This window comes from Rhincodon typus, chromosome 44, assembly GCF_021869965.1.
Source record: "Rhincodon typus isolate 14 chromosome 44, sRhiTyp1.1, whole genome shotgun sequence".
Taxonomy (NCBI): Eukaryota; Metazoa; Chordata; class Chondrichthyes; order Orectolobiformes; family Rhincodontidae; genus Rhincodon; species Rhincodon typus.
Genome location: NC_063375.1, coordinates 702,732 through 715,995, shown reverse-complemented (window position 1 = coordinate 715,995; position 13,264 = coordinate 702,732). Strand labels below are relative to the sequence as shown.

At 50.6% G+C, this 13,264-nt stretch overlaps 1 protein-coding gene across 1 annotated transcript in view; it reads left to right on the top strand.

Moving 5' to 3' along the window:
- Nucleotides 1-13,264, top strand: part of LOC109937831 (E3 ubiquitin-protein ligase HUWE1-like) — a 171,027-nt gene that overhangs the window by 67,614 nt on the left and 90,149 nt on the right. The window contains exons 32-41 of the mRNA XM_048619929.1: nucleotides 861-1,165; nucleotides 2,797-2,925; nucleotides 3,833-3,928; nucleotides 4,858-5,127; nucleotides 5,756-5,908; nucleotides 6,360-6,487; nucleotides 7,488-7,569; nucleotides 8,695-8,871; nucleotides 9,545-9,728; nucleotides 11,300-11,652. Coding sequence (XP_048475886.1) covers nucleotides 861-1,165; nucleotides 2,797-2,925; nucleotides 3,833-3,928; nucleotides 4,858-5,127; nucleotides 5,756-5,908; nucleotides 6,360-6,487; nucleotides 7,488-7,569; nucleotides 8,695-8,871; nucleotides 9,545-9,728; nucleotides 11,300-11,652 — 1,877 coding nt within the window. The remainder of the gene's footprint in view (nucleotides 1-860; nucleotides 1,166-2,796; nucleotides 2,926-3,832; nucleotides 3,929-4,857; nucleotides 5,128-5,755; nucleotides 5,909-6,359; nucleotides 6,488-7,487; nucleotides 7,570-8,694; nucleotides 8,872-9,544; nucleotides 9,729-11,299; nucleotides 11,653-13,264) is intronic.

The window sequence follows — 13,264 nt, the reverse complement described above, 5'->3', positions numbered from 1 at the left end:
CCAGTTCTCCATTTTTTGAACATTTCCTGTTGAAGCTGCTTCCTTTGACCCTGCAGCAAACACACTCCAGGTCATAACTCATTGCATTCTCTCCTGAATGGTTCCTTCCCGTCTTTTTGTGCAAAATAAATACCCGCAACAGCTTTTGGCAAGTTGAATGGACTGTACTAGCTATTCCTCTTCCATCCCCTGGCTGTGTAGGAGACTGGATCTAAGCTTGTGATGCCCTATCCAGCAGTTAGTCATAGTCATAAAGTCATAAGAGATGTATAGCACAGAAAGAGACCCTTTGGTCCAACTCGTCCATGCCGACCAGATATCTTAAATTAATCTAGTCCCATTGCCAGCATTTGGCCCATATCCCTCTAAACCCTTCCCATTCATGTACCCATTGAGATGCCTTTTAAATGTTGTCATTGTACCAGCCTGCTCCACCTCTGGCAGCTCGTTCCATACGCACACCACCCTCTGTGTGAAAAAGTTTCCTGAGGTCTCTCTCAAATCTTTCCCCTCTCACCTTAAACCTATGGTCCTCTAGTTCTGGACTCCCCTTCCCTAGGGAACAGATCTTGGCTATTCACCCTATCCATGCCCCTTTTGATTTTATAAACCTCTATAAGGTTACCTTTCAGTCTCTTTTTCCTCCATGAAAAATAGCCCCAGCCTATTCAGCCACTCCCAGTAGCTCAAACCCTCCAATCCTAGTCCTCTGGATCACTTGTATAACTTGTACCCCATCTCTGTTTGTATCTGACCTCCCCTCTCTATAATTTCTGTCTTGTTCTCTCTCTCACCATCTGGCCTGCTCTTTGTGCCTGCGTCTCTTTGTGCTCAACTGCCCCCCTCTCTGTCTCTCACAGTTAGTGCCAGCCCCTCTTGTACTGTCCTCATGCCTACCTGCCTCACACTCTTCTCTGAACTGTTTTCCCAGGCGGCCTTCAACTGCATCAAGAATCTGTGGAACCGCAAGCCGCTGAAGGTGTACGGTGGCCGCATGGCCGAGTCGATGCTGGCGATCCTGTGCCACATCCTGCGGGGCGAGCCGGTGATCCGGGAACGCTTGTCCAAGGATAAAGAGGGCAGCAGGACAGAGGAGGAAGGACCCCAGGAAGAAGGCACGGCACCAAGGCGTGAACCGCAAGTGAACCAGCAGCAGCTTCAGCAGGTGAGGACCGGGAATGGGGAGGGGAAATGGGCTGCACTTGCTCATTCTGGCACCTGTCGGGTCGGAGAGAGGGAAAGAAGATGTGGCAGCCCAGTGCGTCAGTGATTGGCACTGCTGCCTCACAGCACAAGGGACGCCGGTTTGATTCCACCTTCGGTGACTGTCTGGAGCCTGCCTATTCTCCCCGTGTCTGTGTGGGCTTCTTCCGAGTGCTCTGGTTTCCTCCTGCAGTCTAAAGATTATTTTTGTTAATTCATTAACGCGATGAGGGCATTGCAGACCAGGCAACATTTATTGCCCATCCCTGATTGCCCAGAGGGCAGTTTAGAGTCAAACACATTGCTGTGGGTCTGGAGCCACATGTAGGCCAGACCAGGTAAGGATGGCAGTTTCCCTCCATAAAGGACATAAGTGAACCAGATGGGTTTTTCCAACAATCTGTAATGGATTCGTGGTCATCATTAGATTCTTAATTCCAGATTTTTTTTTTATTGAATTCAAATTCCACCATCTGCCATGGTGGGATTAGAACCTGGTCCCCGTAATGTTATCTGGGTGTCTGGATTAACAGCCCAGTGATAATACCACTCGGCCATCGCTTCCCCTATGTGCAGGTCAGGATGGATTGGCCATGCTAAATTGCACCGAAGTGTCCAGGGATTGGCAGGTTTGGGTGGATTAGACATGGGAAATGCTAGGTTACAGGGATAGGGTAGGATCCTCTGCACAGGGTCAATGTGGACCTGAAGGGGCGAATGGACTCATTCAACACTAAGGGTTCAATGAATTGGAAACCAGAAGACCAACTCGTTCAGCAAGTTTGCATCCCCTGGTAGTCACTGGGAATTTCAAAGCCACAGTTTCTTGGGTAAAGTGTATGTAGGCTTGTGGATGACCGCAACTGAAATTTCACCCCCTACCCCTCACGCACTCTCACTTACACACTGTCACGTGCATTCACACAGACACGCACCCCAAACTTCTACTGTAATTCAAACTGATTCTTTTTGACAGTTTGGAGTCTTTGAATAACCTTTCTCTTGGCCACGCTCATGCCCTTTAGCCAGAAATGCATTACCTGCTTTTGGTACCTGTCAGCCTCTGTCTACCCAGAACTGCTGAGGGTATGGTACTGGCATTGCCTGATGTGGCCACAATGGGTTCCCGACAGTTGAATGGAAAGTGCTGATGTCGCAGCCTCTTGCGTTCTGGTCCTGTCGTCTGGCCCAAGGTGCTGCTTGCTGAGCGTGAGGCTTTCCTAGTTGCCCCTTTTGCTCACTTGCAGGCCCTGTGTAAATGCAGCGTGGTTGGTGGATGGCCCACTCTGTGTAGGTAGGCACGTTAGCAGAGGGCAGCACGCTAACTCCCGACGGACCACCAGTGGTTCCCTCCAGTGCTCAACTTCTCCAACAAACTGGACTAGGACCAAAACCCCTGATTATTAGATTTCGTGAGATGGAAAACCCAGGAGCAGTTGTCATTATTGAGTGGTGTGGGAACTTTGGTGTGCGGCGCTAAGCGTGACCCGGTCAGTTGTGGCCGTGCAGTCTTATGTTTGTTAACCAGCGCAATGTAGCAACTTCCTGATTGTGGTTACAAACTCCAGACTGAATTATTTCTTTGCTTTTCAGCTGATGGACATGGGTTTCACAAGGGAGCATGCCATGGAGGCCTTGCTGAACACGAGCAGCATGGAGCAGGCCACGGAGTACCTGTTAACGCACCCTCCGCCACTTCTGGGAGGAGCTGTACGCGTGAGGGCAAGTAACAGTTTATTCAGGCACTTTATGGTTGGTTTTGGCAGTGGTGGGGGGTGGGGGGGTGGGGTGGTGTGGGGTTTGGTATTGTGGGGAGGTTGTGGAAGGCAGAGATGTCTCAGTCTGATCCTTTTATGGTCTTACCAGGTAGGCTGCAGTCTAACCGAGGGGGTTCAGGGTGGTTTATGTACAGAATAACAGATCCCCGGGAGTGAGTTACAGACTGGAATCTAATCGAGGGGTTCGGGGGGGGTTTATATACAGAATAACAGATACCCCCGGGGAGGGAGTTACAGACTGGAATCTAACTGAGGGGGTTCAGGGTGGTTTATGTACAGAATAACATCCCCGGGAGTGAGTTAGACTGGAATCTAACCGAGGGGGTTCAGGGTGGTTTATGTACAGAATAACAGATACCTGGGGGAGTTAAAGCTCTATCAAAAGGATCAGGCCAGGGATTTGTATGTAGAATGACAGATGCCTGGAAGTCAGTTACAGGCTGCAATTTAATTGATGGGTTACTCTATAGATTTCAGTCTGTACCTCTGCCAGTTGTCTGATACCCAGAGCCTTATATTTGCAGGCTGGTATCATATTGACAGGTATGGGGGAGCGAAAGCATGTGGATGATGCCAGTTTATATGTTGTAAATCTGAGTGTTACTCGGTATCAGGTGGTTAAGGCTGGTGGTCTTGAGACTGTCCCTATAACTCCATGTACGCAACACACTCAGTTGCCAATTCTCTGCAGCAACTCATTCCTTCCTGAAACTGTCTCAGATTCTGCTTCTGGCCCCGTGCCCCGTATCACATGTATTACTATAGGTTTCTAGCTTAAAGGAGGAGTCTACATGTCATGACTTGGAAAGATGTTTGTTCCTGCCTGAGAATGTGACACTAAATCTTTTCAGGAGCTCAGTATGTCTGAAGAGGATCAGATGATGAGGGCAATAGCCATGTCCCTGGGGCAGGATATTCCCATGGACCAGAGTACAGAGTCACCAGAGGTAAGGCGTTTAAAAATCAGCTGTTCCCCTGTGTTCTGCAACTTCACTCTTCTGCAGGATATGCACATCCCTAATTGCCTGTGGCTGAGTGTCTTGCTCGGGCCATTTCAAAGGGTCACCCACATTGTGGTGGGTCTGGAGTCACGTTTAGGCCAGGCCAGGGTAACAGATTTCTAAAGGATAGGATGGTACGGTGTCTCAGTAGTTAGCACGGCTGCCTCTCAGTGCTGGGGACCTGGGATCGATTCCTCCCTCAGGCAGTTGTTTTCATGGGTTCCCTCCGGGTGTTCCAGTTTCCTTCCACAGTCCAAAGATGTGTAGGTTAGGGTGGATTGGCCATGCTAAATTGCCCCATAGTGTCCAGGGATGTGGAGACTAGGTGGATTAGGCATTGGGAACGCAGAGTTACAAGGATATGGCAGAGGGATGTGTCTGGGTCGGTGTAGACTCTGGGCAGAATGGCCTGCTTCCACACTGTAGGGATTCTATGAAAGGACGTTAGTGAACCAGATGGGTTTTCCAGTCATGGTCACCATGGCCAAGACTGCCTTTAATTTTGGGTTTTCTTAATTAATTCAAATTGCACCAGCTGCCTGGTTGGGGACTTGAATCTTTGCTCCCCCATCTCAGGGCTTCAGTATTTCAGTGCAAGGAGCTGTACAGCTGGTCGCTTTGCTGCCTCTCCAGCACTATCCAGATAGCTCCAGACCTGCCCTGCACAGTTGTGAAGTGGTTCCACTTCAAGCATTTTACCCAATTCTCCTTTCGAAAGTTGCCTTTGAATCTCCTCCTACCGCCCCTTTGGGCAGCATGGTTCAGACCATAGTGTGTCGCTTTAACCCTGGCGTTGTGGGATTGGCGCATCTGGCTACGGTTTCCCGGGTGCGTTTACCACCTGGCTCTGACTGCACTGGCCTGCACTTTGCCAGGAAGCGGCCCGTCGCAAGGAGGAGGAGGAACGCAAGGCCCGCGAGAAGCAGGAGGAGGAGGAGGTGAAGAGCCTGGAGAGGTATCAGGATGTGGCACCCCTCGAGCCCGACGAGCTGAACACCTTCACAGAGAAGATGCTGCCAGGCTGTTTCCACCTGCTGGACGAGTTACCGGACACAGTGTACAGGGTTTGTGACCTGATCATGACTGCTGTCAAACGCAACGGCGCTGACTACAGGGACCTCATCCTCAAGCAGGTCGTTGAGCAGGTGAGAGACCGTTTTTAAGGTTCTGTCGGTGGCTAACTGCATTCAAACCCATGAGGGGAGAAAAATCCTCCTCATCTGCATCTTAAACGGGAGACCCATAATTTTTACAGCGTCTCCCTTGGCCCTAGCCTGTCCCACAAGGGGGAAGCTTCCCTTCAGCCGCCACCCTGTCAGGTCCCCTCGGGATCTCTAATGGTTCCATTGTGAAGTAGTTAGCTACAGGCCAAAGCCTGTGGTTGCAATGACAGCACTATGTTTATATTGAGGATTACTATTCCGCCTGCTTGGAGGTACTTGCGTTGTTCAATGCTGACCGAAAGCAGAGGTGGCTGTTTCGGAGAGCTGCCGAGTTAATCCCACTGCCCTGCTCCTTCCTTTTTCACTCATTGACTTCCCCTCAAAGGTTGGAGTTGCGTCTGTTCCCCATCACTGCTTTGGGCAGTACGTTCCGGATCTCGGTCCCTTTTTAGGGGAGAAGAAACTCTTACCCCCGTTTCAGCACCAGCAAACAGCCCTTGGCTGGTGGTGTTCCTCTTCGGATCCCCCTGTTTCTCGTCCCCTCCTGCTGTGTGGTGCGTCTTGCATTGGCAGTGCGGGTCAGTGTTTGTGTTTGTGTGTGTCCCAGCAGGTGTGGGAAGCTGCCAACGTTCTCATCAAAGCGGCGCTCCCCTTGACCACGAGCGACACCAAGACGGTGGCAGAATGGACGAGCCAGATGGCCACTCTACCTCAGGCCTCCAACCTCGCAACCCGGATCCTTCTCCTTACCCTCCTGTTCGAGGTATGCACTCCATATGGTTCTGTTGGGGGGGTGGTGATTCCATGGGGCAGAGGTGATGTGTGGAGGGTTTTTCTGGGAGTGGGGTAGCGTGCAGATGGTGAAGCAAAGCAGGAGGGTCCTGGGGAGTAGGGCGGAAGGGAAATCCGCAATGGAAGGGGTTGAGTCAGTTGGCCAGACCACTCAGTGCTGATGATTCACCCGAGTGAGTTAGATGTCTGGGCACAATGTGCCTCGTTGTAGTCTTGAGGGTCAGGTGGATAGATTACATCCGAACAATTTGCGATAGTGCGGGCCACCTTGATTTAGGATGGGCTGAATGGGCTTCCTCTTCTGGAAGGGGCAAGGCATCTGCATTGTGGTCAGGTGCCAAGATCCTGACTACCTCATGAAGGTGTTCCCCCCACCCCCGGGTCTGGTTTGCCTGACTCTGTGCTTGCGTTTCTGTTTCCAGGAGCTCAAGCTGACCTGTGCCAGGATTGTAGAGACGAGTGGCATCCTGGACGTCCTGATCAAGCTGCTGGAGGTGGCGCAGCCTTGTCTTCAGGCAGCCAAGGAACAGAAAGAAGTGCACACGCCCAAGTGAGTCTTTAGGCATTTGGTAACCAACTATGAACTGTTAACATGTAATGCTGCAACTTCAAACTCTAACCCCCTTGTAAGACATACCTGCACATAAACACACAGACACTAGCGGGCATAAACATGTTGGTGTTACGAGTGAAGGGAATAAAAGATGTTGGAGGCTGTTCAGTGGCCTAGGAGCCTCTGTTTGCCAGGTATTGCTCGCTCCTTCACAGGAGGCACTGGCAGTTGATACGCCAACCACAAAGTGTCTTAGTTGCTGCTTTAAGGCCTCTGCTTACAGCAGCTGGTAAGGGAAAGTAAGCTGGCTTCCTTCAGGTGTTCGCTGTTGGACACAACATCCGCCCCTTGCAACAGTCTGAAAGCTTCTGCCACTATTGTTGACATCCACAGTTCAGCTACTGATTTGTCAGGCTGTCGGCCTTTGTCATCTACGACTGGTCAGAACTCCCCAGAACCAATTTGCAACCTGTTGCAAACCACATCTCACTTGTGCACGTCCCCTGCCCGTCTGCCAACCTGTCTGCAAGCAGCCTCCCCTGCTGCTTCAACAAAGTAGCAGCATAAACATGGTTTGCAGTGTGTTTTACTAACCTGCTTTTTAAAATGCACTGCTTCTTTCCACAGTCCCATTTTCATCCACAATCAAAAACACAATTATTTTATGGGTTTTGCAGACCACTCGTGAGTGTGGTTGCTCATCCACACTTTTTAAACGGATTAAATTAAGTCAATTGGTAAATGCTTAAAGGTTTCCTTTGCTCAAAGGAGCCAGTATGCATCATCGGTTCCTCCTTTATCCGATCTGAATATCCGCTCAGCTTCCTGTCCATGACAGAGACCAAGCTGGTTCATTACTTCTGAGGCTTGAGGTGAGCCATACACAGTTCTGTGTGGCTGCAGGGGTCCAGCATGTCGTGCTAACGTGCCAGTGTTGTGTACATTAAATCTGAGCCCTAACATGTAACTCCCGTTTTATATTCCCGCTTCTGCCCAGGTGGATTACTCCTGTCCTGCTGCTGATCGATTTCTATGAGAAAATGTCCGTGTCCTCCAAGAGGAGAGCGCAGATGAACAAGGTGACTGCTGAATTTTCAGTACGTGAGCTGGACCTGATTAAATTTCCACATGCTTAACCATTGATATCCAGCTTAAAAAGTACATCGCGCCAAATAATTAGCTGTGCTTGGCTCTTGTTTGTGATCCCGCTGCATCTGTGATGGGGACAGAGCCACTGAGCTGCCTGGAGCTCGTCCATATTCTGAGCATTTCCCTCCATCACCAGCCCGTTCTATTTCCACTCTTCAGCTCCCTCTTACAAAATGGTAGCAAAGCAGCCAGCTCGATAGTGTCAGTGCAGGCACCCAGGGGAAGAAGTATTAACAGTCACAGCCACCAGATTGGACTTTGTAAATGCCAGGGGTGCAGTTCACAGAAGGGAACGTGCCATGCCCCCAGTACCCGGTCTGCCCTATTGCAGTTGATGGCCGGCGTGTTCAATAACCCAGCCAGCCACTGCCACCTTGGGGCCATTTTAAATGTGCCGTGGGGTGGCACGGTGGCTCAGGGGTTAGCACTGCTGCCTCTCAGCACCAGGGACCTGGGTTCGACTCCACCCTGGAGCGACTGTCTCTGTGGAGTGTGAATGTCCATTCTCCCTGTGTCTGCGTGGGTTTCCTCCCACAGACCAAAGATGGGCAGGTTAGGGTGGACTGACCACGCTAAATAGTGTCCAGGGAAGTGCAAGTCCGGATGGATTGGCCGTGCTAAATTGTCCCGTAGTGCCCAGGAATGTGCAGGTTAAGAGTGGTAGCCAGAAGAAATGCAGGGGTAGGGTTTGGAGGTGGGTAGGTAGGATGCTCTTTGGACGGTCAGTGTGGACTTGGTGGGCTGAATGGCCTGCTTCCGCACTGTAGGAATTCTGTGATTTGTTATCTCTCTGGTGTTACCACAATCTCAAGGGATGACGTCAAAACTCCATTCCCAACCCCATATCAACACTTGGTTCATAACCGTTTGAGTCACTTAGAGCATTATCATCCTTTATTTTCTCCTTTGGTTGGTGTTGGGACCCTGTAGATGAAAGCATGTTGCAGGGTTGTGTGGATTGAGTGGTCTTTAATGATTGGCGGAGAGTGGTGGTTGGTGGTGAGAAACAATAGTCCCAGTCTCAAGATTACAATCTGCTGTGTTTCTCCTCTAAGTATCTGCAGCCAGCTGGGAATAACTGGAGGTGGTTTGATGATCGATCTGGGCGTTGGTGCAGTTACAGCGCGAGCAACAACAGCACCATTGACGCAGCCTGGCGGGCAGGAGAAACCAGCGTGCGGTTCACAGCCGGCCGGAGGAGGTACACCGTGCAGTTCAACACCATGGTGCAGGTAATGAGGCGTGCCGTACTCGTGCCGCTTGCTGTTAATGGCAACCACAGCGCCGAGCCCCCTCCCTGCAGACCCACAGCAATGTGGTTGAACCTTAACTACCCTCTGGGTAATTTGGGATGGGCAATAAATGCTGGCGTGGCCAGTGCTGCCCACATCCCGTGAATGAATTTTTTAAAAAAAAGGTCAGATCAGCTACAAACTTCATGCCTGGTCACAGTCTGCTGCTAATTCATACATATGTTCATCCAATGGGGGTGGGAAGGTGGGACTTCCTCTGAGTGGTCAAGGTGAATCGTGTTGGCGCTTTTGGGGAGGCGGGGAGAACCTGGACATGAACACGAGGAAGAAGGCAATAGAAGAACATGGTGTCTAGTGGGAGAGATGCTGTCGGGGATGGGGCACTAACACCCCTGTGAACCAGTAAGGGGGTGAATAACCTGTTGCTGCATTGCACATTCTGTGTGTCAGTCGCCAACAACACCTCCATTTAATGGACGCTACACCCTTTGACTGCCTGCGATTGGTGGGTTTATTCCCAATTAGGGATGAGCGATTATGCTGGCCTAGCCAGAGGCGCCCATATCCCGTCTGCCGTGGGCCTGTCACCTTTGGTCATAGCACTGTTGTCCATGTATCCAGACCTGTTTTTAATCTTTCTTTTCGCCTCCAGGTGAACGAGGAGACTGGAAACCGACGGCCAGTGATGTTGACCCTGCAGCGCCTGCCCCGGAAGGAGCCCAGCTGCAAGGGCAGCAGCAGCTCCCAGTTTGTGCAAGACTTGGAGAAAACCCTCGAAGAAGGGAAGGAGCCCGATCCTGAGCCAGAGGCCAAATCCAAGGAAGAGAAGGCCAACGGTATGGGCCCTGAATCAAGCTCGTTCCTCCCTTCTTGTGGCAACCGGTGTCTGCACAGGCTTTCGTTCACTTCAGAGCTGTTGGTGACGGTCATTAGGAGTGTAATTGATTGAGCGACCAGTGGATTGTGGGACTGGTAGCTCAAAGCACTGAAGCTCTCACTAAGCCCGTTCCTGTTTTGGAATCATGGCCTGGGCCCTGGAAAGACTGCACACCTTCTGTATTTCAGGATGGTTTAAAGCAGGGTCCACAGCACTACTTAATTTTCATCTGAGTGTTGTGTTGGGTCAAGATGGTGGGGGGGGGCTCTGATTTAGATTGGGGTCCTGTTGGTATTGTCAGTATTCTTCTGACTTTTTTTGGTCCCATGAATACATGTGGGTCTCACTGCCCATTCCTAATTCCTCCTCATCTTCTCCTGGTGAGTATTGCAGTACATGTGGGGTGGGCACCCACCTGTTAGAGGATATAAATACTGTGCAGGCAGTTCAGAGAATCATAGAAGCCCTACAGTGTGGAAACAGGCCATTTGGCCCAACAAGTTCACACTGCCCCTCTAAAGAGTATCCCACCCAGACCCATCCCCCTACCCTTTCCCTGTAACCCTGCATTTCCCATGTCTAATCCACCTGATTTACACCTGGACACTACGGGCAATTTCCCATGGCCAATCCATCTAACCTGCACACCTTTGAACTGTGGGAACGAGCCAGTGTGCCCAGGAGAAACCCAAGCAGGCAGGGCGAGAATGTGCAAACTCCACGCAGACAGTGGCCCGAGGTTGGAATCAATCCCAGGTCATTGGCGCTGTGAGGCAGCAGTGCTAACCACTGAGCCACCGTGGTCCGGTTAACTGATTCTCGGGATGAAGCCTTGTGTCCTGTGAGGAAAGGTCGTGTGGGTTGGAGCATCTGGAGTTCAGTCAATTGAGAGATGGTCACATTGAAATAGTCAGTGATCCAAATTACCTGCTGCCTTTCCTACATTACGGCAGTGTCTACATTTCAGACTGGGGGGGTCGCTTAGCTTCATTGGCTTGCCGGCTGGTTTGTGATGCGGTGGGTTCAATTCACACACTGGCTAAGGTCATCACGAAGGAGTATCCTTCTCAATCTCTTTCCCTTGCCTGAGAGAGAGAGACGGACACACATGTGGCCTTTACAGAAACTGCCACAGAGAGCAAGACAAACGGACAGACACACACACCCAGGATGTACGGGGCAGAGACACGCACATGCACACGCACACGCACACTAGAGGAGGTGCATTGACCCTCCGGTTAAACAACCATGAGTCATTTCTTGCTCTTGCTGTCTTGCTTGCGCTGTCTGAGAGAGCAGCCCGATGGTCCAGTAAAACTATGACAATTTGATCTTTAGCCTTTTACATTTCAGATTGCTTCATTGGTTGTAAACTGATAAGGATGTGAAAGCTGCCAAATAAGTCCCCTTTTCTTTTAATTTCTGAGGCTTCCTGGTGAGGAGCTGTTGAGTGAGAATTTGAATGTCTGATTCGAGACACCAGAGCCCTGACCCTCATTAATTTTTGTGCGTTTCTTTTTCCTGCTGAAGATGTGGAGCCTGTCCCCGAGGCCACAGCAGAGAAGGAACCTAGTGAAGAAGTTAAAGCAAACGATATCGTCATCCAGGGACTGACAGAAGAGCAGATGACGGTGCTAATCCGGTCATGCGTCAGCATGATCAGCGTCCCGGTGGACCCCGACACGCTGCACGCCACCCTGCGGCTGTGCCTGCGCCTGACCCGTGAGCACAAGTGTGCCCTGATGTTCGCAGAACTGGGCAGCACCCGCATGATCCTGAACCTGACGCAGGGCTCTGGCTTCAACGGCTTCACACCGCTGGTGACATTGCTTTTCCGGCACGTCATTGAGGATCCCTGTACGCTCAAGCACACCATGGAAAAGGTACGTGCCGCAGGCCTGTTCTGGCAGGAGTGCCCCTCTGTTTGCCTCCAGTGCGCGCACCCTGCTGCCCTTCTGAGATTCAGCTAGCAAGTAGAAGTTGGCGAGAGAGGCCGTCTCCCACCTCCAAATGTTACGCCCCAGAGTCCCACTCTGTTCCCAAAGTAGTCACAGATTTACAGAAGTAGACAAAATGCTTCCCAATTCACCCGATTTTTGGATTGTAGGTCCACTGACAGAGCCGTGACTTCCACCACACACGCCCCCGAGAAAAAGAAACCCTGGCTGATGTGCTGAACGAGAATTGCTGGAGAAACTTGCCAGGTCTGGCAGCATCAGCAGGGAGATAAAGCAGAGTTAACAGTTTGGGTCAAGGAGCCCTTGAGAACTTGGCTTTGATTGTTACCCTGGATGTGGATACTCTAATGACAGGGGAACCATGATGGGGAAGGACAGCTGGTGCTAGTTTCTTTATGCTATACCTGGATGAGGCGGTCAAGGTCAGCATACTGAGTGCCTAGAGGTTTGAACCCTTGTGCTAGTTTAGGCCCCCTGCCTGACGCTTGATTATTTTAGGAAGGTGGTGGTGTAACAGTATAACCCAGAAACCCAGGTTAATATTCTGGAGACATGAGTTACAATCCCAGCAATAGTAGATGATGAAATTTTAAATTCAAGGAAATGTTGACCTGATCGGAGGGGGATAGAGGCGGGTAGTGACCATGCAGCTACTGTCGATGATTATAAAAATCCATCTAGTTCACCTACGTCCTTTCAGGGGAGTAAATCTGCCATCCCCACCTGGTCTGGTGGATATATGACTGTAGTCCTGCAGCAAGGTGGATTTCCAATCAACTCTGTAGGCTGTTTGGGATTGGCAGCGTAGGCAGTCCCTGAGATGCGAGTGGGTTCTGTTCTGGAGTCTGTTCGCAAGTTGGAACACAATGCAGCACAATATGAAGGAGCCACTCAGAAGATCAGGAAATGTTTGTATATTGGATCTGTAAAGTTTCAGCATGTATGCGATTGTGTTCATAAATTGGGGACCCCCTGTAAATACTGGTCCAGCCAGTACCACCCATGTCCCGTGAAATCCCTGTCACAAGATTGTGTTCGTAAATCAAAGACTCCCTGTAAATGCTGTTTAGGCCTACATCTCGTGAAATAATTTATTTTTTAAAAAAAGCCACCTGGTTGTAACTGTTGCGTCTCTCCTGAGATCGGGTATGTGTCAATCTCAGCAAGTGCCACTGGCCTTAGTGCTCACATCTGTGACTGCTGGGTCTTGTCCTGCAAAGGTAACTGGAAGAAATTTAGCTGTGATCAGCAACACGTCAGAACGTAATGCTTTATGTCTTATGATCCTGACGAGAAGCTGAGGAAGCAACGGCTGGCCCTGACTGCTGTATTTCAGTGCAATGACAGCTCACCTTTTTGGCTTGGCATTCTTGTCTGGAATCTTGTGTGGTCACCTTCCAGAGGGCAGGTCCTGGGCTTCAGGTAACCTGGCACTGAAAAAGTGTTTCAGAGATAGTAGGAACTGCAGTTGCTGGAGAATCTGAGATAACAAGGTGTAGAGCTGGATGAACACAGCAGGCCGAGCAGGAAGGCTGAC